Below are 25,464 nucleotides of genomic sequence, written 5' to 3' on the forward strand. Positions count from 1 at the left end.
CAGCAAGCGTAAAAAGAAGCGTTGAAACCTTGGCGGCATATAGCTGATTCCTTCATCTTCAGAGCTCATCTCCCCATGTTTTGGAAAAACAAAATAAACAGTATCTATCTATCTATTCTTTCGCCGCAATCGCTATGTGGGCGGTGGTCTATTTCAATAACGATGTTTCTTCCATAAACGAAGTGGTGAAATTTTTCTCCCCCAAATATATAATTCCCATGGCTTCTTTTTCTATTTGCGAGTACCTTTGTTTAGTTTCAGTCATGACACGCGATGCCTAGACGAACGGACGCCAGCTATTCCCGTGACGCTGCCGAAGCCCAGCTCCTAGAGCATGTTTTGATGCATCCGAGCTGATTTTTGTTTCTTTAGCTGGAACGAAAATTGCCAGCACAGGCGTACTGCTTAAAACACTACAAAGAGCGGCCCACTCAGCGGCATGATTCTCTGTCCACTGAAATATTGTGTCCTTTTTGATAAGACCTCGCAACAACTTGGCCTTCTCAGCAAGATGCGGAATATACTTTCCAAACTAATTGCCACCTCCAGCATTCGCTGAAGCGCCGTCTTATCGTTTGGGTGCGTCATATCGGCAAATGATGCGCTGAGCGTGGGGTTGTGCTTTATCTCGTCGTGGCTGATGATGTGACACAAGAATTCAACCTCTGTGCACGCAAACGTACTATGCATTTAAAGTCAGACCAGCCTGCTTTGCTAGTTCCAATGCTCCACGAAGGCGCTCATCGTGTTTCTCCCGTGTTGCACCCATACCAGAAGGTCATCGACATACACACGAACGCCTTAAACTCGGTTCAATATCTATGTAAACCTTTTTTGGAACACCTCCAGTGCTGAAGCAATCTTAAACGGCAGTCTCAGGAAGCGATGCCGTCCGAAAGATGTAGCAAATGTGCAAATTTTGACGTGGCTTCATGCAATAGAATCTGACGAAACCCTGAATTTGAACCGAGGTGGGAGAAGTATTTAGCACCAGCGAGCTCCTCCTGAATATCATCACGCTTCGGCATCTGATAGTGTTCACGCTTCAGGTACTTGTTAATAGGAGCCATACAGACCCTCAATTTACCATCTTTCTTCCTGGCAATGACCAGCGGACTCACCCAGTCTGTTGACTCGCCAACCCTTTGAATGATGTGTGCCTTTTCAATGCGCTGCAGCTCCTCTCGCAGTGGTTCTTGCAACGCCAAGGGAACGCGTCGCGCCGGCTGTATAACTGGAATTGCATCTTCGCACAGGGTACCATCCAGTATGAACGCGCTACATAACCGGTACCTTGAAAGAGCTGCGGGAATTCTCGCAATATTTTGTCCGAGCGCGCGTCGTCCACGACTTCGACTGAACACACTACTAGTCCTAGCATCTCAGTTTCCTGTAGTCCCATTAACTCACAACTGTAGAGACCATTTACATCGCAGCAGCATAAGGAATGCAGTGGAAGTCTCACTACTATCAATGTCAAAGACAAAAAAGTGACTGATTAGAGCAATGGTTATTACAAATAAGAGAACCAGCAATGAACTAAAAGAAAATCTTTACAGAAGAATGAAAATCTTATTCAATGCAAGATAAACCAAATGCCCATGATCATAGGGGCACGAAAAAAATGTAATTGTTTTTGTTCATAACCTCTGTGTATCCGTATTTGTTAAGTGTTGTTATAGTAGGATATGGGTTAGCGACTGAAATTTATAAAACCTACGGAAACGAAGAACAGTCCAAGTATCAATATTTCTTGCTTACACTCTAATATTTCGCCGCTCTAAAAATGCCAAAGATTTTGCAGGTGTATATAACTTCACTGGAAGAAAAATAGACTGATTCTAATAAATGAAAATCGTACAGCTTGTATACACTTATGTTATAAACGATTCAAATGCGTCTATTGTATTTCCCATAGGTTCAATGTCGGCAATGTAGCGGATCATTTTTATTTTGTATGACAAAGAGTTTGTTTAAATTAGTTTTGACAGTTTTGCATCAAACTACACTGCAGTACCTGAGGTATGAGTTAAATAGAGCATGATATATGACAAGTTGCATCAATGGTGGAAGTATTCTACGACAGTGAAACAGAGCTCCTGTAATCTATATCAAATCTTTTTGCAAAGGTAATCAGCATAATTACCCCAGTTCAGATGTGAGGAAAAGTGTACGCCTAAGATTTTATGGTGATCTCTATGCCTTGGCACTCAAATGTTATAGTGCGGCCGTGTTCAAACAATTTGTTTTTAGCGCCAAATATAATTGCTCTCGTTTTAATAGAATTACCTTGAAGGCTGTTTAACTTAGACCAGTGAGGCAGCTGGGGTAAAACATCATTACATTTTATTATTAAGTTACCAACATTAGGGCCACAAATTACAACAGTGCTATCAGCGTGCAATACGAACTTTACTGTATTGTCTATATCAAACAAGTGATGGCATCACCCCTGCTCATGTCATGCGTTACGTGTCTGGGCCTCGACTATCGGATCTTGGTTACCTGCGGCCCAAGTTCAGGCAGCAAAAAAAAAAAAAAAAAAAAAAAAAAAGACGAAGAAGGAGAAGCAAGACGCGTTAACGATCTCACTGGGCTTTAGTGGCAGGAAATGATAGCCCAGAAAGGATTGGACGTGCCAGTGCATTGACGCATAGGCGTTCCAGCGTGACAAGAGCGTTCTACGTGTGGTAAATCCCGTTAGGCCGCATTCCCGCGTGCTTAGATCATGCTACGCGCTACCGTTCAGTTGCTGTGCTACTTTCTAGAAACAGCGGCTCGCCTGTTAACATGGGTGAGCTAACTGGTCCGGTTATAGAGGGAAGAGTAGACATGGACATGAAGATAACGGACTTGTTATGATATGTAACCTGATGTTCTTGTAATCATATTGCATGTGTAAGGATCACTTTTGAGCTTCCCGAAAATGCGAAGATTTCTAGTTTCCCTTGTAAAACCATGATCTAAGAATAATACCTCCTCTTCTCATTCTTTTTTCAGTGGTGGTGGCGAGTATTTGGCTTTTTGTTTGATTTGGGTAAACTTATCTCCTCCCTATAAGGATCACGTTAATAATTTCCCCGTAAAATTAACAGTACAATAAAAAGTAACGTTTTCTCATGGGTTCCATGGTTTAGTGACCGTTGGCTACATTCATTTTTGTTTGCACAAAACAGAAATGATAGTAGCTTAAATCAGGAGTGACACTTTCAGAGAACACGCAATTTTCCCCTCCCAAAATTGTGTTTAGCTCAAGGCTGTGCTTTTTGCTTGTTTATTTTTTATCCGTTCCTTTGATATAGCGTTTTCAATCTTCTGAGTTATCTTCAAAGGGGCTCTCCGTGCTCCACACATATGCACATATTTACAGCGCACACAACCACCAGAAGACTGCGGCTGTCTTCCCGACGTGAAATTTCATCCGCCCGATGCGCCCGCGTGTGCACACGGTTGATAACGCGAGAAGTAAGCGAGGAGAGAGAGCACGGATGCACGAACTTCCTGTTCTGCCGGCAAGTGGATTCGTTCTCCACTCGGCATTTCGTTGAGCAAAGAAATCGGATGCGTGTTGATAGAGTGCTACCATAGTCCTGATACGTGTCTCGACCGCGCTTAGCGACTCTGGATTGATGTTCTGTTTTGGGATGGTAGGAAGGGGGGTAACGTGGTGCTTTCAACTGTCTCCTCTATTGAGGGAATCAACGCCGTTGCACCACGCGGGGGAATGGGTATTAAAGAAAAGAAGGGGTGGTCGTGGCAAAGAGGGCAAAGACAAGAAAAAAGGAAAGAAGGAAAAGATTCTACAGAGAGAGTGAGAGAGAGCGGGGAAAGCAAATGACGACGAGTGCAAGCGTCGTGCGGGTCTCCCGCTATCGTGGCGCGTCGTTACAAAACTGGTCGCCCCCTTTTTCTCGCTTGTAAGCAGTCGTGCGAACGCCTGCGACAGAGACGCTGTCTACGCACTGCTTGGAGGTAAGCACCGGCTGTAGTACACTTGACATTTGCTAGTCGCGTGTGTGCACGGCCTCTACAGTACAATCAATGAAAGCGCTACCCGTCCGTGAACTTAACCTTTCGCACGTAGCGAGTCCTGGAGAAATTTCGTATCATAAGAAGTGCTTTTTTTTTTTTCTGATGAGGTGTCGACTCTCCAGCGAATTCGAATGCGCGATAAGATAAAGCTGTTTGATTTCTATGGTTATTTCTTAGTTCCCCATTTGATTCCTTAATTCCTCCTTTGCATATCGTTTAACGAACCCTGTATTTTTGAAATCATAGTATCGAATCCAATTCATGACACTCTATAGTGAAGACCTAGGGAGAGAATGGAAGAAATTAAAATGTAACAAGCAGCCTTCAACCAAAAGCAGCCAACCGCTAGGTTAGGACATGTGAGCGCTTTTTCCCCAAAAATCACATCTTATCTGTCGACAGCAATCGACGCCTTGTCTTTTTTTAACAGTGAATTATTATCTTTGCTCTCGCGCTTTTATCTTACCCACACTTCTCTGTCAGAGCGATAACGTTTATGTGGGGACACTCTAAATAAGTACAAAAGCACAAAGCTAATCAGATAAAGCTCTACTATAGAACACAATCACAAAATACCGCCCTTGAACAATGCTCTAAAAATGTCACTACGAACGTCAATTTCAAAGATATGGATGAGGTATCTCAATATACTAGGCAGTGATATCACCTGAAAATAAGTTAAGAATCACCACGACCTACAGTACGTGTTCAGTAACTGTTCCTAAATCTGAATGCGGAGCCCTCCACTACGGCTCCCTTTTCTCTCTTTCCACTTTCACTCCCACCTTCATCCCTTCCCTTACGGCGCAGTTCAGGTGTCCACAGAGCAAGTGTGACAGATACTGCGTCTTTCCCTTCCTTTGAACCAATTATTATTATTATTATTATTATTATTATTATTATTATTATTATTATTATTATTATTATTATTATTATTATTATTATTATTATTATTATTATTATTATTATTATTATTATTATTACTCACAACTATACGATTGCTCACCTATCGGTCAAAATACCACGCAAAATGTTGTTGAACGGCGCAGAGATTTATGCGCCATTCGAAGGCGCCGACACATCGCCTTGTAAAAGGGTTTCTTCGGGCATTAAAAAAAAAAAATAAAGGAGAAATGTTGCATAATATTGTAGCAACACCGCTAGTAGCAAACAGCGGACGGCATCCCAAGGTGCGCGTTCCTTAACCGTTCGGTGCCTCACTTTTTCTCTTGCAGCTCTAACCCAAGCCAACGCCAAGCAATGAAGCTTACAGCGCTACCGCTCGCCCTTTTACTAACGTGTGTTCTTGGTATGCCTCAGCAAAACTGTGAGTATTCACTTACGAGCACTTTTTTTTATGTTTAGCGTCTGTGGATTCTGCACGTAACAACCCATACGTGGGGCTTTTGAGGTCGTACTACATAATAAATTTAAAAAAAAATACAGGGAGGCCATGACTGAGACTAGTAGGGGAAGCTGGTTTTCCGATTCTGTTAAACAGTAACAAAAGTAAAAGAGATTCCTCGAGAAGATTAAAACTCTCTAACGCAATAGATGTCAGCAAAATAATAATAATAATAATAATAACATAGATATTAGAGAAAATTTATTAGGTATGTAAATTAACGGGTCAAGAAGATGTGCAAGCGAATGACATCAACATCACGGCGACGAAAACACTATGTTGTGCGTGCATGGTCCATTACCCCTCAGCGCACATCGCAAAAATAGCGCAGAAAAAAGGAAACGGTATAACTATGAGGTGAGGGCAAGCGTGAAATTCCCAGCATTAGCGGCGACTTTACAAGATAAACTATTTTTGTCTTTGTCTATATTTTTATGTTATTTTGGTTACGTAAACGAAGTCCAGCTTTGCCATGAATGCGCTGATCGAGCAGTTCCAGGCTAAATGATAGCGATAGATGCTGTCATGATAACGACAATATCAGCAGCACAGACGTTCTTGTTACCAATAACGAAATTTAACTTCTACTGGTCAATAGCTCTAGAAATTTTATTACAAAACTAGATTCACGTATGATTAATTAGGCCATGGTGCTACAGAGTTGAGACCAGGGGCGAGGAAGCAATCGAATGCACTTCGTCTCATACCTCTTCTCTCATGCGCTTTAGTTTAATTATTTATGCCAACCCACCTAGTCTGGCAACATACCTAAGTGAAACTTTTGTCGTCCTTCTTCCAGCTTTGTTCTTGTTACTGAATCTTGCAATTTTGTGACTCCTTAGTGGGTGTCACGACGGCTTCAATGGTTTCAACAAGCTCAATCAGCCTATCCACATCGGCCGCAAGTTGGTCGTCGGCATCCCCGGCCCTAGCCAACGCCACGTCAAGCACGACGACCAATACCCCTCGCTCCGGAGTCGCGTCTTCGTCAGCTTCGTCACCTGTGGTGTGCTACTACGACTGGCAGGCCGACACGCTACACGGCCTGGCAAATTATGGCGTAGACGACATACCGGGAGACCTGTGCACGCATGTAAACTTCGCCTACGCCGGCGTCGATCCACAGACATGGGGACTGAGGAGCGTGTCCGAGTACCGGAGCACCAGGGGTGAGCAGCTGCAACTGAACGACATGGGGAGCAGCTCTTATCTACAGGGATCACAGATTGCCCCTTTTGTTAGACTGAGGTCACGTGAGAAGCTCCTCTAATCCATATTGCTAGTTGGCAGGCTCATGCGTAGGAAATATTCATCAGCCGGTCATATATCGATACCGCTATATACTTCACAAATAACAGGTGTGAGTGTTTGGTTTTTAACCCAGTACGGCAGTATCACATAATATGCTCCTCGGCATGCATATGAGATGTAGTGATCTTTAATAACTTCGCTTTCTGCATAGCGCACACTGCACGTATGAATTATATCTAAGAGTTGCATAACTAAAAGCTGAGCACCAGAATCTGGAACTGCTTTAATACTCGAGCTCAGAGTCACAGAATTCGCGGTCCCGTGCAGTCTTTAGAGACATCGAAAATTCACACCGAGAATTTATCACATGAAACTCTTTAAAGACATGAATTGATGAAAACGCTATCCTTTGATTAATAACATTTTCTGGGAAAAGGGGGGGGGGGTCTAGTTGGTGCATGTTTTCTTGAAAATATGTAGCGCCACAACGGTCAACACGTCTGTCTTTCTTTATCTACGTGTTGTCCATTTTGGCGTTACATTTTTTCGATGGACCATACTGTTACGACCGTGCATCCGCATTTGCGCGCTCTATTGTTCGCCTGTGGGCATGGATAAGTGTTGTGGATATGTGGTGATGGTCCAATGGCTCTAAGTGAGCCTGTTTCCAGGAATCCTGTTTTGTAAGCCTGTTTTGCTTTGTGGACACCCTGCCAATGCCAAATTGACCCTGTCAAGAGAACGTCTGGAAAAACACAAAGAAACGTCCCCCTGCGGGAAATAGCAGGAAGTGCTTTCTTTCTTTTGTTCACCCTTCCAGTCGAGAAGTGCTATCCTCCAGTGATGAATGCCTCCTATCCAAAGGAGACGACAGAGTGACATGTCCGCTGACGTGCAGGACAAGAAAGGAGCATGACGCATACGGCCATTAAATGATTTCCCGGGAATGCAGGAAAGATTTGCAATTGTCGAAAACGGACAATGCTGGGAGCGTATGCGGCGCCCACGTGCACTTGGGTTTCTGAGAAGTAAATCCACTTGCCGGAACCAGCTGCCTATCGATTCTTGGCTGAAGAATAGAAATGTACCTCCTCGCCGTTCCCAAGCTTTTCCCGCCAACAAGTGACCAGGCTCAACGAAACAATGCCGGGCCAGTCAGTGCTTCAGACCATCAGTGCAGTGATGTGTTCGATTGGATGCCGATATCTGAGGGGCGTGCCCTGGATTTGGTTGGTCAGCATCTTCAGAGAGGGGCTGGACATAGGGGGTTTTAAGGACGCTGCAGAGCACGAAATGTCGCTCTGGGCCCTGGGTAAACGGCTCATCCAGTCGCTTCTCGCTATGAACTCTTAACGCTTGCCATTTTGCTGATGTACCCTTCTTTTTCGTGTAAATAATCTTGTAAATAAGTTTCTCAAAGTGCCATTAAACCTGCTTGTACATATTTCACCAACTGCGAAGATTCAATCCTACTTCAACCCCGAGTCTCTGCACGCTACCAAGTGAAGGCCGGGTCGACGTAGCCCCAGCGTCACGACAACTGGTGACCAGCGTTGGGATCTGAATCTACAAGCCACAACATCTGATGACTGGAGGTGGGATCTGGATCTACAAGCTACAACATCTGGTGATTTGAGGTGGATCAGAATCTACAAGCCACAACATCTGGTGATCGGAGGTGGCATCTCAAGTAACAAGCAGGCGCAACAATCGGCCAACAAGAGAGCAGCTCGGAACATCGATCGCATGTGTGGGTGAGTGCTTGGCTTTTCTTCTGATGTGGACCAGGTTCTAGAACAGGGTTAGATTTTAGAACTGGTAAAAAGTGTTGAAACGCCTTTAGGTTTGGTAGTTTGCACTGTTGTTTTGGAAGTAGCCGACACTCGGAGCGATCATGGACCTACAAAAGCTGCAGAAACCGGAACTGTTGCAATTGTGTGAGGAATTGGGAATTGATACAAGTGGTTTGGCACGAAAACCTTTGATTATAAAGGCAATCACAGATTTGGGAGCCGATGATGAGGAGCTCAGTGAAGCATGGAACCTCATCGCCCAAAAAAAGGAGGAGCAGCTCAGACAGCAGAAAGAGCGGGAAAAAGAGGAAAAGAGGCGTGAGCGTGAACTTGAGAGGGAAAAAGAGGAAAGGGAGCGCGAACGTCAGAAGGAAAAAGAGGAAAAGGAGCGCGAACGTCAGAGGGAAAAAGAGGAAAGGGAGCGTGAACTTGAGAGGGAAAAAGAGGAAAGGGAGCACGAACGTGAGAAGCTTGAAAGAGAAGCAAAAAAGCTGGACCAAGAAATTGAGCTCCGGAAATTAGAACTAGAGTTGAGCAAGAGGTCGGGCGATTGTCCCCAGCTAGCGGTACCTCGTCTCAACAAGGAGGCAGATTTCAAGATGTCAAAGTACATGCAGCCATATGTGATATCAGGGGATATCGGTCTGTATCTGGCTAACTTTGAGCGAACCTGCGAAAAACTGTCCTTCCAGCGAGACACTTGGTCTCAGAGATTATTGACGGTTCTGCCCTGCGAGGCAGCGGAGGTTGTCGCGCGGCTAAGCAAGGAGGACGCGGACAACTACGAGAAGGTCAAAGCTTGCCTTCTGAGAAAGTATAGGCTTAGCGCCGAGGCGTTCAGACAACGTTTTCGGAACGCTACTAAGTCCAGGGACGAGAGTTACCCTGAATTCCTCTACAATTTAAGAGTTAATTTGGGCGAGTGGCTAAAGAGCACTGATTCCTACAGTGATAGGGACGCTGTAGTCGAGCGAATTCTTTTGGAGCAGTTTTATAACTGCCTCCCAGAAAAAGAAAGAAATTGGTTACAGGACCGAGGCGACATTAAGTCGGCAACTGAAGCTGCTGAACTCATTGAGGAGTATGCTTCGCGCCGACAATTCAGCAACCCAGCAGTGGATAGGCCCCGCAATCCCAAGTTGAGTAACCGTCAGAAAAGGCACTTTGCTAGATTTGCAAACGAAGAAAGGAAGGCTTCTTCAGGCAAACGCCCTAGAAAGGACGGCAGTGAGAAAAGTGGGGAAGTGACCAACGCGCAGAACACAAAGAATAAGTTTGAGGCTAGGAAGCCGCTCACATGCTTTAGGTGTAATGAGCAGGGTCACATTGCCGTCAACTGCCGGAAAGAAAAGTTTGCTTTCTCGTATGTCAGTGACTGCGATGAAAATATGCAGCTTTTGGAACCCTACCTGCATGACCTAGTAGTCAACGGGAAGCCTTGCAAGGTACTGCGCGATTCGGCCGCAACGATGGATGTTATCCATCCGGCGTATGTGTCGCCTTCTGACTATACAGGACAGTGTGCATGGATCCTCCAGGTAGTGGAGGAACAGAGTGTGTGCTTGCCAATCGCGAACGTGGTCATCGAGGGCCCTTTCGGCAAGTTAACAACCGAGGCTGCCGTTTCAGGAAAGCTTCCTAAGTGCTATCCGTATTTGTTCTCTAACAAATCGGACATGCTACTGCGAAAGAGGGGCATCCTTTTCGGAGACAGAGTTGTGCAAGCCTTAACACGTTCAAAGGCGCGAGAACTAGCTACACTGCTCATTCCAGAAAAATCCACAGCGGAAGAAACGGCAGTTAAAACAGTGGTCGAGGCGGAAGATAGCGGGTCAGAAAACTTTGAGAGCGAGGCATCTCAGATAAGTCAACTAGAAAGTGAGCTTGATAAGACACGGAATGAGGACGTTCTAGAGAGTAACCTCTTGCCGCCGGTGTCTAGTAATCTCACGAGACTTCTAAGTGTAACCCGAGAGGACTTAGCTATGGAGCAAGCCAATGATCCCAAGAATAAGCTCGAAGTACAGTGGGAAGGACCTGCTAAAGTCGTTGCAGAGCTTTCTGACACTAACTACGCAGTGAAAATCCCCGATAGGCGTAAAGCAGTGCGCATTTATCATTGCAATCTTATGAAGCCTTATGTGCAGAAGGAAGCCGTGGTAAATCTAACGTTAAACCTTCCCGAGGAGATGGGGGATAACTTGATTTGCCTCAGCGGAAAAGGAAGCAACGCTCAGGAGCTTCTCAGAAAGACAGAGCAGAGAGGAGAACTAAAGAAATCCCAGCTGTCCGATCTGGGCGAAATAATAACAGAGTTTGAGGCCTGCTTCGTGGACAGGCCAGGCAGAACTGATTTGACTGAGCACGATATTGAGCTGACTTCAGACGTGCCAGTGCGATCAAGGTGCTACCGATTTTCTCCAAGGCAAAGAGAAATTCTGGATAGGGAAGTAACTCGCATGCTGGAATTAGGAGTAATAAAACCCTCGGAAAGCGATTATGCTTCGCCTATGATCTTAGTAGAAGCTCCAAGTAAAGACCCTAGGCCTGTGGTAGACTACCGAAAGCTAAATTCTCTCACCCGGGATCAAGTGTATCCTATTCCGAATATTGAGGAGAGAGTAGAACTGGTCAGTAGAGCGGCATATGTGACTACGCTGGACCTTACTCGAGGATACTGGCAAGTACCGCTCACTGAACGCGCCAGCCGATACGCGGCTTTCGTCACTCCGACGGGCAGCTACCAGCCAACAATGATGAGTTTCGGGCTCAAAAATGCTCCATTTTGTTTTTCCCGACTCATGGATAGGGTTTTAAAGGGGTGTGAAACATTCGCGGTGCCTTATTTAGACGACATTGCGGTTTTTTCCGACTCATGGGCGGACCATATGGTACATCTAAGAGCTGTACTGAGCCTTTTGCGTCAAGCTGGACTAACCGTAAAGGCCGAGAAATGTTGCCTGGCAAGGGCGACCGTGGACTACTTGGGTCACAATGTAGGTCAGGGTTTCAGGAAACCCAGCGAGATTAAGATTTCTGCGGTAGCAGACTATCCGCGGCCGAGCACGAAAACGGAAATTCGAGCATTCCTAGGTCTGACTGGATACTACAATCACTACATCCCTAACTATTCAGCTTTGGCTAGCCCTCTGACCGACGCTCTCCGCAAGACAGAACCGACAAATGTAGTCTGGGACGAACAAAAGGAAGCCTCCTTCGTAAACCTGAAGGCTGTGCTGATTAGCCGTCCGGTATTGCGAGCTCCAGACTATGGCCGAGAATTCACGGTCCAGTGTGATGCCAGTGATCGAGGGCTAGGTGCTGTTCTCTGCCAGAGAGATGACGACGGTAATGAGCACCCAGTGCTCTACCTGAGCAGAAAACTGAGTTCTAGAGAGAGGGCTTATTGCGCGTCAGAGAAAGAGTGCGCTTGCATTGTATGGGCCATTCAAAAATTGCAGTGCTATCTTGGAGGGGCCAAATTCACCGTAGAGACGGACCATTGTCCCCTGGCTTGGCTGCAAACTGCGACATCGAAGAACAGTCGCCTTCTTAGGTGGAGCTTGATTTTACAGCAGTACAATTTTGAAATAAGATACAAAAAGGGGAAGTTAAATGGGAATGCGGACGCGCTTAGCCGCTCTTTCTAAGCGGTCCGAGATGTTCCTCACCATGTATCCAAATTGATAATCAGGTTTTTTTTTTTTTTTCGTGCGCTTGTATATGTGTGGCTATGTAAAGCAGCACGTTTGGTTTTCTAGGAATACGTGGGTCCTGAACGTCTTGAGAGTGGGCTTTTCTCGAACAACAATGGCAGTTTTCTCTTGACCTGGTCTCTTCAGACGGGAGCCGAGTGCTTGTTTAGACATGTGGTTGAGTTTCAGACAGCTCGAGCAATTTGGCCTACAACAATCAAGACAACGCGACAAGCAACAGCGAGCTTCAAGCGTTCACGTGCAGGCCATTAAGTCGTCTCTTCATGCAGCAGCTGCGACTGCTGCCCTCCGAGACTCTTCTGGCGGGGGAGAAGGCTGTTACGACCGTGCATCCGCATTTGCGCGCTCTATTGTTCGCCTGTGGGCATGGATAAGTGTTGTGGATATGTGGTGATGGTCCAATGGCTCTAAGTGAGCCTGTTTCCAGGAATCCTGTTTTGTAAGCCTGTTTTGCTTTGTGGACACCCTGCCAATGCCAAATTGACCCTGTCAAGAGAACGTCTGGAAAAACACAAAGAAACGTCCCCCTGCGGGAAATAGCAGGAAGTGCTTTCTTTCTTTTGTTCACCCTTCCAGTCGAGAAGTGCTATCCTCCAGTGATGAATGCCTCCTATCCAAAGGAGACGACAGAGTGACATGTCCGCTGACGTGCAGGACAAGAAAGGAGCATGACGCATACGGCCATTAAATGATTTCCCGGGAATGCAGGAAAGATTTGCAATTGTCGAAAACGGACAATGCTGGGAGCGTATGCGGCGCCCACGTGCACTTGGGTTTCTGAGAAGTAAATCCACTTGCCGGAACCAGCTGCCTATCGATTCTTGGCTGAAGAATAGAAATGTACCTCCTCGCCGTTCCCAAGCTTTTCCCGCCAACAAGTGACCAGGCTCAACGAAACAATGCCGGGCCAGTCAGTGCTTCAGACTATCAGTGCAGTGATGTGTTCGATTGGATGCCGATATCTGAGGGGCGTGCCCTGGATTTGGTTGGTCAGCATCTTCAGAGAGGGGCTGGACATAGGGGGTTTTAAGGACGCTGCAGAGCACGAAATGTCGCTCTGGGCCCTGGGTAAACGGCTCATCCAGTCGCTTCTCGCTATGAAATCTTAACGCTTGCCATTTTGCTGATGTACCCTTCTTTTTCGTGTAAATAATCTTGTAAATAAGTTTCTCAAAGTGCCATTAAATCTGCTTGTACATATTTCACCAACTGCGAAGATTCAATCCTACTTCAACCCCGAGTCTCTGCACGCTACCAAGTGAAGGCCGGGTCGACGTAGCCCCAGCGTCACGACACATACTTTGAGCAGAAGAAAAAATTAACTCTGGTTTAGCTTGTGCTTATACCTGGATTTACGCGAGAGCAATCTGCATGGCTACTCTTAGGTTCGGCTTAAATGTAAAGACATGGCGTTTGCATATAGTAGTTTGCTCTATGGTTTCAGCTTTATTTATTCATAGGGAAATCACTTCACGTATGAGCACCCCTTGCCTCTCGTTGTTGGCAATTCTCATTCGGGTGTAGAAGACTTCCAGTGGTAGGACATCGTCTCTACGTCGCACTCCGGGGCACACCGCCATCACAACGTTCGAACCAACCTTCGGTCCTAGCTGTTGTCGTTCGCTTATACCAACTACAGAGTTATCTGTCTTCTTTTTCTTCTTCTTTTTTTCCTCTTCTCCTTGTTCTTTTCCTTCTTCGGACAGTCTTCGGACAGGCACGTGCTCTTCGGACAAGCAGGGACAGCCATAGCGATATGGCGAACTGTGGCCAACGCAGCTTTCGCTGCAAAATTAACAGACGCGCAATATTCATTTTATGTCTATACCGCTGATTTTATTTGTTGTTCAAGTGGCTACACCAGCCTATATTAGCTTAGAGTTGAGTGGTCCTTTTGAATCGATCACCGGCTGTCACACTAATCACATTACGGTACCTCCTCTGAATTCAACCAGCTTTAAGGCCGCTACATATAAAGCCAAGGATATTTCTTCTCTAACCACTTACTTTGTCCCCAACTTTCGAAGACTACGTGGGCATAAGCTTGTGTAGTCGACACAGTCGTCAAAAACAAAACAACGGAACAGATTTATTGTCCCTTCGTTTATAACACTCGCTCGCACGGCGTACAGAACACACCCTGCGAAAAGGGTCCGTTTCGACGGCGGCACGGTCCACTCGGTCCCTCTCCGCACACCCTCTCCCACCAGATGTCCGGGGTCGGAAAGGCAGAGTTACCCGAGAGCATGGAGGAAGAAAAAAACTAGGAGGGAGCGCGCGTAGCCTCAGCAGGCCAACCTCATCTGACGCCGCTGCCTTCTCTCTCTCGGTGCTCCTCCGCGCATTGAATCTTGGGAATTTAGCCAACATAGTTGCCAGACTCAAAGCCAGCTGGGCGCGCGGTAGTTTTTAGTGACTCGGGACGTTTCAGCGAGAAGCCTACCGCAGTGGCCTGCTGAAAGTTTCACGTCTTGTTCTAACACCTCAGTTGCTCAGTTTTCCAATGTTGCATTGTGCTCGGTGTTTGTAAGCACACTGGAGAGAGAAATGCAGGTAACATTTTCATCTACGGGTTCGCCATGCAGACAACGCATTCGAACTACAATAGAGTTGAATGCCTGGGTAACTGGCTTGAGGTTTGCATTTCCTATAACATGCGATACATAAGAAATTGTAATCATAGGTATCCGGTATTGTGGTGCCGACTTGAACAGAGGCGTTTTCTTGCTATTAGTGAGAGTATAGATCTAGATACCGGCTCTGAAATAACTCCAAGGCGAGTGGCCGCGACGTTCTCGCTGGAACGGTGGTTCATAAATAAAATGAAATCTCTCCATGTTATTACGCACATATGAAGTTTTTTACTTTTTTTTTTGCGCACGCATCGTGTAAACGGAACCCTAAAGAATAGACAAAGAGAACCTCTAGCTAAAAAGGCGATTCCTCACGATGCGTGTTTAACGAGCGCTTCGTCGCGCCGCTGAAAACACCGCGTCTCTCGGGCAGACAGAGCAGCTTGGAAATAGGCGTTTTGATGAAATGCGAGGAGGCCCTGCGCAGGGGCCGGCCGAAAGAGAGACTCTCGAGAGGGGCGAAGAGCGTGGGCCAAAGTCCGGTCTGGCCGAGAAACGCGCGATTTTCAGCGGCGCTCCGTCGCGCAGCTGAAAACGCCGCGTTTCTCGGGCAGACCGCACTTTGACCCGCGTGCTTCGCCCCTCTCGGAAGTCGCTGGCTTTAGGCTGGCCCCTGCGCAGGGCCTCCTCGCATTTCATCAAAACGCCTATTTCCAAGCTGCTCTGGGTTAATGTGCTTCAGGCAAGCTCCATTGCTTGAGAAGTAACTTGCTGCCATTTTCCGAACACATCCACTGTTTTCGCCAGCGCTACATGGACAAACCAACACCATCTTGCTGCTTGTGTTAAGCAGTATCAATCAGCGAAGGACACAAACAACCAATGGACAGATTTACATGAACAATATTTATCCAGAGAAAGCATGTAATCACAAATGAGCGGGTGCATATAGTAACAGAACTGCAAAACAGCATAAATCACAAAGTGTGGAAAGACCAGGGCTAGCATACAAATTTTCATATACACCATCAGGTTATCATGGTTACAGATTGTTGACACAATAGTCATCTCATATGCAAGGTTCAGCAATACAATCACTGGCCAAGACCTTCATGTGAAAATGCTTATGTAGACAGTCGGGCCATCACGCATCACAAAATGAGCTTCATTCAGACATATATCTTTAAACAAGCACTTGGAACAAAGGCACAAGAAAATTTTGCTGTAGTTCAAAATACAGTTCTCGTTTTGGCAGTTGACATGTTGTGACTGAATAATTCTTACCTCTGTGTACAACATTTTTGGACTAGCCCCATTCATGGCATACAACTGACAACCCTTACTGATCAAATAAATACTAGCAAGCTGCATTCCTCTGCCTTTTTTGCATCTATTTTCTAGACTATTAAGCCATTTTCACTTAAACACGCATAAACAGGCTGCAGTATTGCTTAAATGAAACTTCCAGAGTCAAGGCTTCCTTAAAAAGACTGTCCTCAATGTGTACTTGCAATTTTGGAAGCTCTACATGCTCTGGCATGTCTTGGTGAGCACACCCCTCCTACATTAAACAGTGACGAAGGTTCTTGCCAGTGGCCACAGCACTTGATGGTCCTGATGGCATGATAGCCAATTTTGTGTTTCTCGAGGGCATTGTGTGTGCACTAGGCTATGACTTTGCTGGCTGCAAATTATGCTTCCCTTTAAGTATGCTCCTTTGTATGCTTCAACATTAACTTGGCTTTATTCTTTAAGAGGTGGCAAACCAATATCTTTTGGTTAACCTTTCCATCTTTCCTTCCTGCCTTCTCTCTCTTTGAAGCCCTACATGCCTTATAATAAGCCATTACTTATACCATACTGCGACATACCAGCCTTTACTTAATGCTGCCTTTGCCACTGACATGGGCCTCACCCCTCTTCATACAGATACCTTGTGTCATTTTTTCCATGTTACCTTTTGTGTTCAGTGAGAACAGTCACTTTATGCAATGCTTTCTTTTTTTTTCTGGTAAGAAGTAATTAAATCATAAAAGACAATAGCATCCACAGACAAAAGTCATCATCGAAGCATAAAAACCGCCGCTAGACCACAAAAGAAGCCCAAGCTGTACAGTCAATAACAGCATGCTCTTGTTTTGTTCCATTTCCATTCTCCCTTGCACCATTTTTTCTCCCATTTCTGATCCAATTATATTTATTAGCCTTGGGTTTATCAATATATTTAATGCTGGAGGCCCAAAGGAATTATTTTTGTCTTGTATGCACTTCCTGCTTGGGCTCAGGCCTGCAGTACTGAGTAAATAAAAATAATAAAATATCTGCAAGTCCTAAGGAACCCTCAGTCCAATCTAAAGCAGTGGTTGTAATTGTGCTAGTTCGAGCATGCTAGGGGAAACATGTGCACTGTTTCGGTTTACAAAGACAGGGATAAAAGACGATGCAAATCTTTAACCGCTTGCATGACCCAAATGCAGAAACGAGCGCAGAATTACACAGCCCGTCAAATGATGCCCCAGTGAAATGAGTGCCTCTATAGTGAAAGAACATGTTGCAATCATTTACAGCATGATTTAGTCCCAAAATAAAATGGGTAAAAAAAAGATGAGGCTTGAAGCAATAAGGAAGTAGCACTCAAAGCAAATGGAAGAAAATTTGCCTTTCTTGTAAGAGGTCAGATGTTATACCCGACACAACAACTTGCTACTGGCCCCTGAACTGAGTTAATTTCGTATGTTTTCGACGAACCTTTTCCTCATGAAGCTTCTGTGTTATTGACTTTGCAAGGTGATGCATTCTTACATCCAGATATTTGTCTACTACTGTTCTCATCAAATGAGAAGAGTGGCTCTCCAGGGCAGAATTGTCGAGCATATGCTCATCTAGACCTTTGAACAGACCTCTGCCAATGAAGGTGGTCATGGTGGCCAAGGCAACTTCTGCTGCAAGTCTTTGCGATGGCAGTGAGCAGTGCACTAGTGCCCTACGCAGCTGTTTCTCTGCTTCTCTGCAAATTATCAGTACATCACTTGAAGGACAATTTAGTCCACCGAATGATTTTCTTTGGATTAGAGAGTGTGCAGTGTACACAGGGCCTGACACAGTCAATGCAGATGTGCACTCTGAGCACTTGATGCGGGCCTGCAAATGGCGGACAACAAAACCAGCGATGTATGCAATGATTGAATAGCCAAGTTCTGAAATTTTGCCTGGATCAGCGCAGTATGCGTGATCTTCAGAAAGAATCTCTGTTCTTGGAGGTGTTTCACTGTCAGCAAGACTTCTTCTGGAGGTACTCAGGTTAATCACATCCATCGATGAAGGCTTTGCTGTCGAACTCGCATACAAAATTTGTATGTGTTCTAATGGAAGGCAATTCCCAACATCCTTCACCTCGTTTTGAACTATTAAACGTTTGTATGCTGCAGCAAACTGTCTTGCAGTGGGGTTATCATTACATCGGCCAAATGAGCGAATGGCAGCAAAGAATAATTCCAGGTGGTCTTGCTTAGTTTTACTGTAGGGAGGTATGCCAATAGCTGATTGTCACGTATTAAGTGGTTATACAAAGAGATAACACTTTCGATGCAAATAATAAAGCCAATAAATCCAGTTTTTCTGTTCGTTTCGATCATCAGCTTTCCACCTACAGATTCCCTCAATGATTAAAAGTAGGACTTTAGTTTTTGCAGGTATGCAATGACACTAGCTGAGTTCTCAACTGTCAGTGGCTTTTTCCACCCGTGCTGCTTTAAATTTCGGGAGTTAAGGATATCAAATGTATCATTCACATACCTCAAAAATGTTTCTGTTGCAGAAGAATGACGCAGGCTTGAAACATTCTGAGCTCTGCATTGCGCTAAAGCATCGGCTACAGACTTGGTGAACACTTGTGCTGCAAGGGACACTTTCATGAGCTGGCTTTTCCAGTTAACATGTGATTGCCTCAACTTATTAGCCAAATGGAGCCCTTCAGCATACTGAATTTCATAGAGGTCCTCAATATGTTTCCAATTAATTACTCCTCCATCTTCATCTACAATAATTTTTTTATCACAGAGTGTATTCCGCAGCAGTTTCAGCATGTGGCATGCATCGAGCATAGCAAAGACAGGTTTTCTGGTTACTGGATGTGGGAAGGATGCATCCAGTTTAACTAGTTCAAGCTTGCAGCCTAGGCTGCGCAACATAGATAGGTTTGCTGCAGCGCCATCACAGGTCACATTCACAACATGTGCTCCTTTTTCGTGAGCGAGAGAGAGAGCCTGTAGAACTAGGCTGCTTCTTTGCTCCCCTGCAAGTCCATCAACTAAAAAATAACCAATTGTAAGTTTCCATCGTCCATTAATTGCTACCGGCATTAGGACAAATGCGTCTTTGGCAATTGGGAAACAGTCATCATTTACTTTTGTTCCCATATCTACATATACATGAAAATGTTTGCCGTCCCACTCTACATGCCTTCGAATCGCCATTTCGTCGATGACCAAATTACAAAGTGTCGGATAGCCTTCATTTGAATTTTGACAGACTTTCATCTCTAGTGCAACCAGGGCTTCTTTTGTGAATCCAGCAGCACCATCAATGCTTTGATACCACTTCGACAATGTTTTTGGGTGTGGCAAGCAGGTATCAAATACAGCTCGTACGTAGTTATATGCCTTTGGGGAATAAAAATATAAAGTGACAGCAAAGGCCCTAAGTTCAGGTGAATAAACTGATGGCATTGCTGCCCCTGTCTTACGTGCCATTTAACGCATCAGAAGGTCCTTGTTAGAACCAGCGAGGCTTTCCAGTGTGGAAATGTTCTGGTCAAGAAGGATACGACGTTTTTTAAGTCCTTGATCACATCTTTGAGGTGAGCAACTTTGCGTACAAGCCGGCGTCGAGACTGCTGCAAAGTTTTTATCCGCTTTTTGCTTGCAGTTTGGAGATTTGAATATCGTTTCACCTCACTCCGCAGAAAAGCTTTTTCAAGTGTGTCTTCTACAACCTGTAGCTGAAATGAAGTTTACACTAAACATTATCTTATAGCTCCAAAAAACACATATATAGCTAAATACAACAGATCATTTCACTTCCAAATTTTTTTCTTTTTTGCAGATTTAGCAAGTTTTTAACAAAATTTGCAAAAGCAAAAGTTCATATCTACACGTTGAGTTCAAGTTTTGGCTTGCGCATAATGTAATTTTACTTACTGCTCTACAAACACAGAGATACTGTTCTAAATTATTAATGCTAAAACTTTATTACAAAGTTGTACTGTACAATTTCCTATTTTGGTTTTGACAAGAGCTTCAACAATGAAAACATGCACACACGCACACATAATACTCGGGTATGAAAGGTACTGCAAAAGATATGTCTCGTTAATTGATAGATGGTTTTTATTTACATGCCTTCAGAATTCACCTAGACAAAAGAAAGCATCTATTAATTAAGACTTTATTATGCTTCCAAGATAATCTTGCCTTTTTTTTTCTTTTTTTCTTCAAGCAGGGGTGTGCAGCCTATATGAAGAAGCAAGCCCAGTGGCTCTAACTAATGACATATGCAATGCTTACAAAAGCCCTCTTTCTTTGTGGACTATCACTAAACACACAAAAATTAGTATTTCCAATAACACGCCTTCCTGAAGTTTCCTTACCAGTTCGCATCGTGAAGTTGATGGTCTTTCTATAATGTGGCTTTCTTGCAAGTGTGGGGATGGAGAGGCCTCCATGTTTGCATCAGGCTGACTTGAACTGCCTGGCTATAAAAAGCATAACCACAGTGCATGCAAATAGAGTAATTGGTCTTGTTACAGTAATCAACTTGAAGTCCTTATTACAACTAGTGCAAGAGCAGATTAAATTACATAAGCAGATCAATTAAAGATATCAATCATAAAAAAAATCACATTTTTTTCAATAAATTGAGTTGAATATCATTTTATGGTGCTCATAAAACTTAAACCTAGCTTTCTTTCTTCGTGCTTACTATCTAACACATCGTCTGTTTTGGCAGGTACCAAAATACTGATGGCTACACATATTTGGGTACAGCAAAATACACAGCGTTTTTCTTTCCAAATAAAAAAAAAATGACTCTCATAGAGATAGATTTTGGGACTAGTAGCTTTTAATAGGGGCCATAATTCCATTTCTCAGCCTGGATATATTTAATTGCTGGAGTAAACCATCCATTCACTGATTATTGCGTATGTATGTTTTTCAAAATACCATTTTGCAGCATTGGGGCAAGATTAAAATTTCCAGTTAAACATACTTTGGAGGCCATCTTTGTGAACTTGTCCTTAGAAAATGCAGCCTCAAGTAAGCTATGGTATGATAAAAATTTTCAACACTTGCTGTTTTGCAGGCTTTCCAAAGTACATCTCCAGGCTCACCTAGCAACAGTATATTCTCTGTTGATGCGCCCCTCTTAACTATGCAGGCAGACAAAGTGGGAAATTACACAATATGCATAGTAGTAATACTGGTAAGGCCATGTCAAGGCAATATTATAACCATTCTTAAGCTCTGGGCTTGGAGCCTATCAGTTGGGCTGGCTCTGGGAATATGTTTTGGTCCTAAGTACAAATTGGTCTTAAATATGTGATGGTTTAGCAAACTTGCAAGGATAGTATCGCAAGCAAACATACCAACATTTCTTGACTAGCTGTTTGTTCAGCAGTGGTGTCTGTGACTAATGGAATTGAAGCAAGCAAAACTTCTACTTCCGGGGAGGCCAGCTGCATCAGGTAAAAAAGTAACGAATTTCACAAATTTGCCATCTTCTGACAGTAAGAAATGTGCATGCACTTCTAGGAAAATTGGTAACAAGCACTGCTCTTTCTTTGCTCATTAAATATTCAGAGATTGTTTGACTTGCCAAGGCATCTTGTGATGCTGACAAGTCAGTCAAAGTGTCCACAGTAATAAGGATTGGCTCATCTGAAATGTCCATGGCCTCTGACGCCTCCTGAGAAGCTACCTGTAAAGAGACAAACGACACATCATGTCCAGTACAGCTGCATATTTTCATTGTTCTTTTTTTTTTATAAGAAAAATTTGAAACGTTCCACCTACAGGCCCATCTTGGGACGTTAGCACCGCTTCGTGGGCGGTAGGTTCTGCTCTGCTGGTGCTCAGCAGCACAACACTTTCCCTCACTGAAGAACTCTGAAAAAAAAATAAGCCAGCATGCTTCCATAAATTAAGATACTTATTTTTTAAGGGATAGCTGTAATTAAAGGAGCAAGAAAGCCATACTTTGCTTCCTGCTTCGACCATACCATATGGTCGAAGCAGTAAATGGTTGAATGTAGCTCGTCTTCCGAAGATTAACCATTATCATCCGTAGACTAGCTGTCATGCAATTCTGCGAACCCGGAAATTTATACTCATATGTTCAAAGCAGGAAATGGTGGAATGTAGCTCGTCTTCCGAAGATTAACCATTATCATCCGTAGACTAGCTGTCATGCAATTCTGTGAATCCGGAAATTTATACTCGATTCCTGAGCGTCAATCAATAACCAACCAACCGAAGAAAGCACAATATGGGACATTTCTTTTTTACTTCTAAGTGATGCCGAACCCAATTACTGTCCCCAATTTTTTCTCCTTTTTTGTTTTACGTTCTGTACAAATTTGTTCAATAATATATTCGGCAATAAAAAATTATCACCCATTAATTGGCGATAAAGTACAACAGTTTCTGGAAAAGAACTTGTATTGCTTATATGCAGCATTTTGTCGCAAGTGCCGCAATCGAAAAGGCGCATATTGCTAACGTGGCTAAATAGTTTCATTCTCGGGCAGCTCAGTGTGTTATTTTCACATATATTCCAAACTCCGCAAAAAAAAAAAAAAAAGAAAGAAAAAAAGAAACGAGAGAAAAAAAAAAACGAACGCAGCATAGTAACGGATCGAAGTGCTCGCGGGCACTATCTCGCACAGTTAACAAACCAGGCACGGGCAGCTAAAACTGCGCGCTTTTTTTTTTTTTTTGCTACCTCGTAAACCATCGTCATGATAGTTCAACACGTCTCTCGCGGCGTTGGGGCGCTATTTCTCTATTTTTCAGAAATAATATCGGACATAAGCAATACGATGGGATAAATAGCTGCGTCTACAAACCTCGGTATGTGAAAGTGACGGTACAGCTCTTGGTTTCAGCCGACGTGAAGCACCCATAAAATCATCAGATTTGAAGTGCACGGAGCAGATACTGCTATATTTCGATGGCATCCAAGTTTTATCGCGTTGTAGCGCTTTTATCCAAAGAGTTTTCACTTCAGGGTCTTTTGGAAAACTAGTGCAAAAAGGGCGAAAAAAAAAGCAGCATTCGCCAGCCATATCATCATTTAATTTCCGGAAGAAAATAAAACAATTTCAGTCTCAAACAATACATGCACATGCCCTGATCGTCAAAAGATTTGTTTCTCGTGGAGCGCATAGCAACATGTACTCACCGATGGAACGAGAGTCCAGGGCGGTATTCTTCCGGGCAGTATTCTTCCGGGCAGTTCTTGCACCCCGGCACGCAGCATGGGCGCATCGGCCCATCCAAAGGTCCAAGTTCCAAAGTTCCATCGTCTGCTCGGCGCTCCCTCTCCGCATCTCGGGTTTCGAGCGCAGGCAGGGAAGCGCAGGCATCGCGTAGCGGAGCATGCGAAACCGGAACCGAAACTGGACAAGCGCTAGCGCCTACCGCTTGCTGTGTCACGTGACGGCTAATTTCCCATGATGCTTTCCATTATATATTTTTATGACTAGGCTTCACTTTTCCGCCGCGGCGCTCTCTCCTAGTTTTTTTCTTCCTCCATGCCCGAGAGCTACTTCGCAGCGCGGAGCAGAGCACCCCCCGTCGAGTCTGAGGCGGGACCCCGGAAAGGGTCTGCGCGAATTCCGTCCGTTGGCCGAACATGCGTGGCGTCTCTGTCGACAACACTTGCAAGTACTCGGACGGGACATCCATATTTCGATTCTGGGATGTTCACTCACCTGAAACGTTTCTTCACTTTCTTAAAAATCTCGCGTGCTGTTTCAGAACTGCTCAAGAACTTCACGGCTATCAAGACCAAGTATCCTCAGCTCAAGACGCTTCTGTCGGTCGGCGAGAGGCTGTACGATAACAGCGCCTTCTCGGCCATGGTCGCGAGTGAAGAACGCCGGGCGCTCTTCATCGAGAGTGTGCTGCGCTGGATGGAGGGGTACAACCTGGATGGCGTGGACATGGTGGCCTGGTATTCACCCCCCTTCGGCCGCCTAGGAGAACCACAACGCGACAAAGAAAACTACGCTAGCCTCATCAGGGTAAGAAGGGATATGGCGGGAAAATGAAAACGCGCTACACGCTGCTTCTCAAGCTGCACGTCTTACAATATATGTGCCGATGGCCCCACTGTAAAAACGGACTGCTCAGTACCAGCATCTATATAGCCAGGCGTAGCATTTCTTACGATTACCTGCTATTTTATTACCTCACTGCAGTAGGACTGGTTAAACTTTAATTTTAAACCATTTCCTTCCTTAATAAGCGTGCAACAAAGACATATCCGTCCTTAGTCTACCTTGATAGGAAACTGCTCGCAACGGGTAAAGGCGACGCAGCCATTTCATGCTCTATGCGCTTCCCCATTGCTGCTGGAAATTAGCGAGACAGAGAAGGGCAGCGGAAGTATAGATAGATTGAAAGGCGCTACAACCGATTTAAAAGAACAATTGGTAAGGTCTCCCGTAAGAAAACTCCCGCAATCGTTATTAGGTAGCAGTCTTTCTAGGTAACAGGGAAACATTTCGAAATGTCAGATGGTAAACAAAATCAAACTTTGGACTGCAAGTAAAAGGTAATACTTTTGGTTCTAGCGCCCGAGAAGTCCATGCAACTTTTCAGAGAAAGCGTGTCTGACGATTCCGATATCACGAACTTTGAAGCGCTTTTTTGCAGAAAACCGTAAGAGCCTTGATAACCCGCATGGCTCGATGCGACAACACGAAAGGGAACGTGCACGTATCTCTTTCCCCGTTACATGGTGCTCCGCTATTATTCAAATATATGCCTTCTGTAACTAGGTAGCCTAGGCTTCGGCATTCGCTCTAGGGTCGTAAAACATTTCAGCGGCTACGAACCTAGGCTTAAGGACATCTTAATCTATATTCAAGTTCATAAATTTCAATTTTGGCAGCCTGACGCTAACATGCGACATGAAAGTGCGCCTTAAGTGATTCTATTTTGGTACCTAACAGGATGCAACCGATTTGCTGTGTGGGGATACACATGAATCACCGGTCCCATTATAACGGCCGCGTGTAATTATCACGCTAGTTTAAGGGGGCGCTTTTAGGCAGGCTAGTGCGATTGGGACGTTCACTAGCTACGGCAGTTGTATTTACAGGCTGTTGATTTGCCGTGTATAATAATTACCGGGCCAGATTAAAGCTTGGTCGAGCGCGCAACTGGTGTTTGTCCCCTCTGGCGCGAACCCGCCGCAGTGGCGACTTCTCGCACCGTGGGTTGGGGGTCACAGCTCACTCTATTCGGGCTGGCACGCCGGGGCTAAAAGGCGACTGCAGTGTCTAGCACCCCCCCCCCCCCGCACCCCCTCCCCGCCTACCCTCCCGTGACACGTTCTTTCGAGAATAACCCCCATATTTTTGGCGCCCAACGTGGGGCCAGAGTTGTCGAGTGTCTGTATGTATCCGACTA

General features: G+C 44.8%; 1 protein-coding gene across 1 annotated transcript in view; it reads left to right on the plus strand.

The window, feature by feature from the left end:
- The first annotated feature begins 3,770 nt into the window (after window positions 1-3,770).
- LOC146199163 (endochitinase-like) overlaps window positions 3,771-25,464 on the plus strand; it is a 62,674-nt gene continuing 40,980 nt past the window's right edge. The window contains exons 1-4 of the mRNA XM_084592064.1: window positions 3,771-3,972; window positions 5,268-5,359; window positions 6,280-6,606; window positions 23,806-24,086. Of these exons, the coding sequence (XP_084448190.1) occupies window positions 5,293-5,359; window positions 6,280-6,606; window positions 23,806-24,086 (675 nt within the window). The 5' untranslated portion in view covers window positions 3,771-3,972; window positions 5,268-5,292. The remainder of the gene's footprint in view (window positions 3,973-5,267; window positions 5,360-6,279; window positions 6,607-23,805; window positions 24,087-25,464) is intronic.

The sequence above is a fragment of the Amblyomma maculatum genome, chromosome 2, assembly GCF_055883805.1.
Source record: "Amblyomma maculatum isolate TAMU_Amacu chromosome 2, ASM5588380v1, whole genome shotgun sequence".
Lineage (NCBI taxonomy): Eukaryota > Metazoa > Arthropoda > Arachnida > Ixodida > Ixodidae > Amblyomma > Amblyomma maculatum.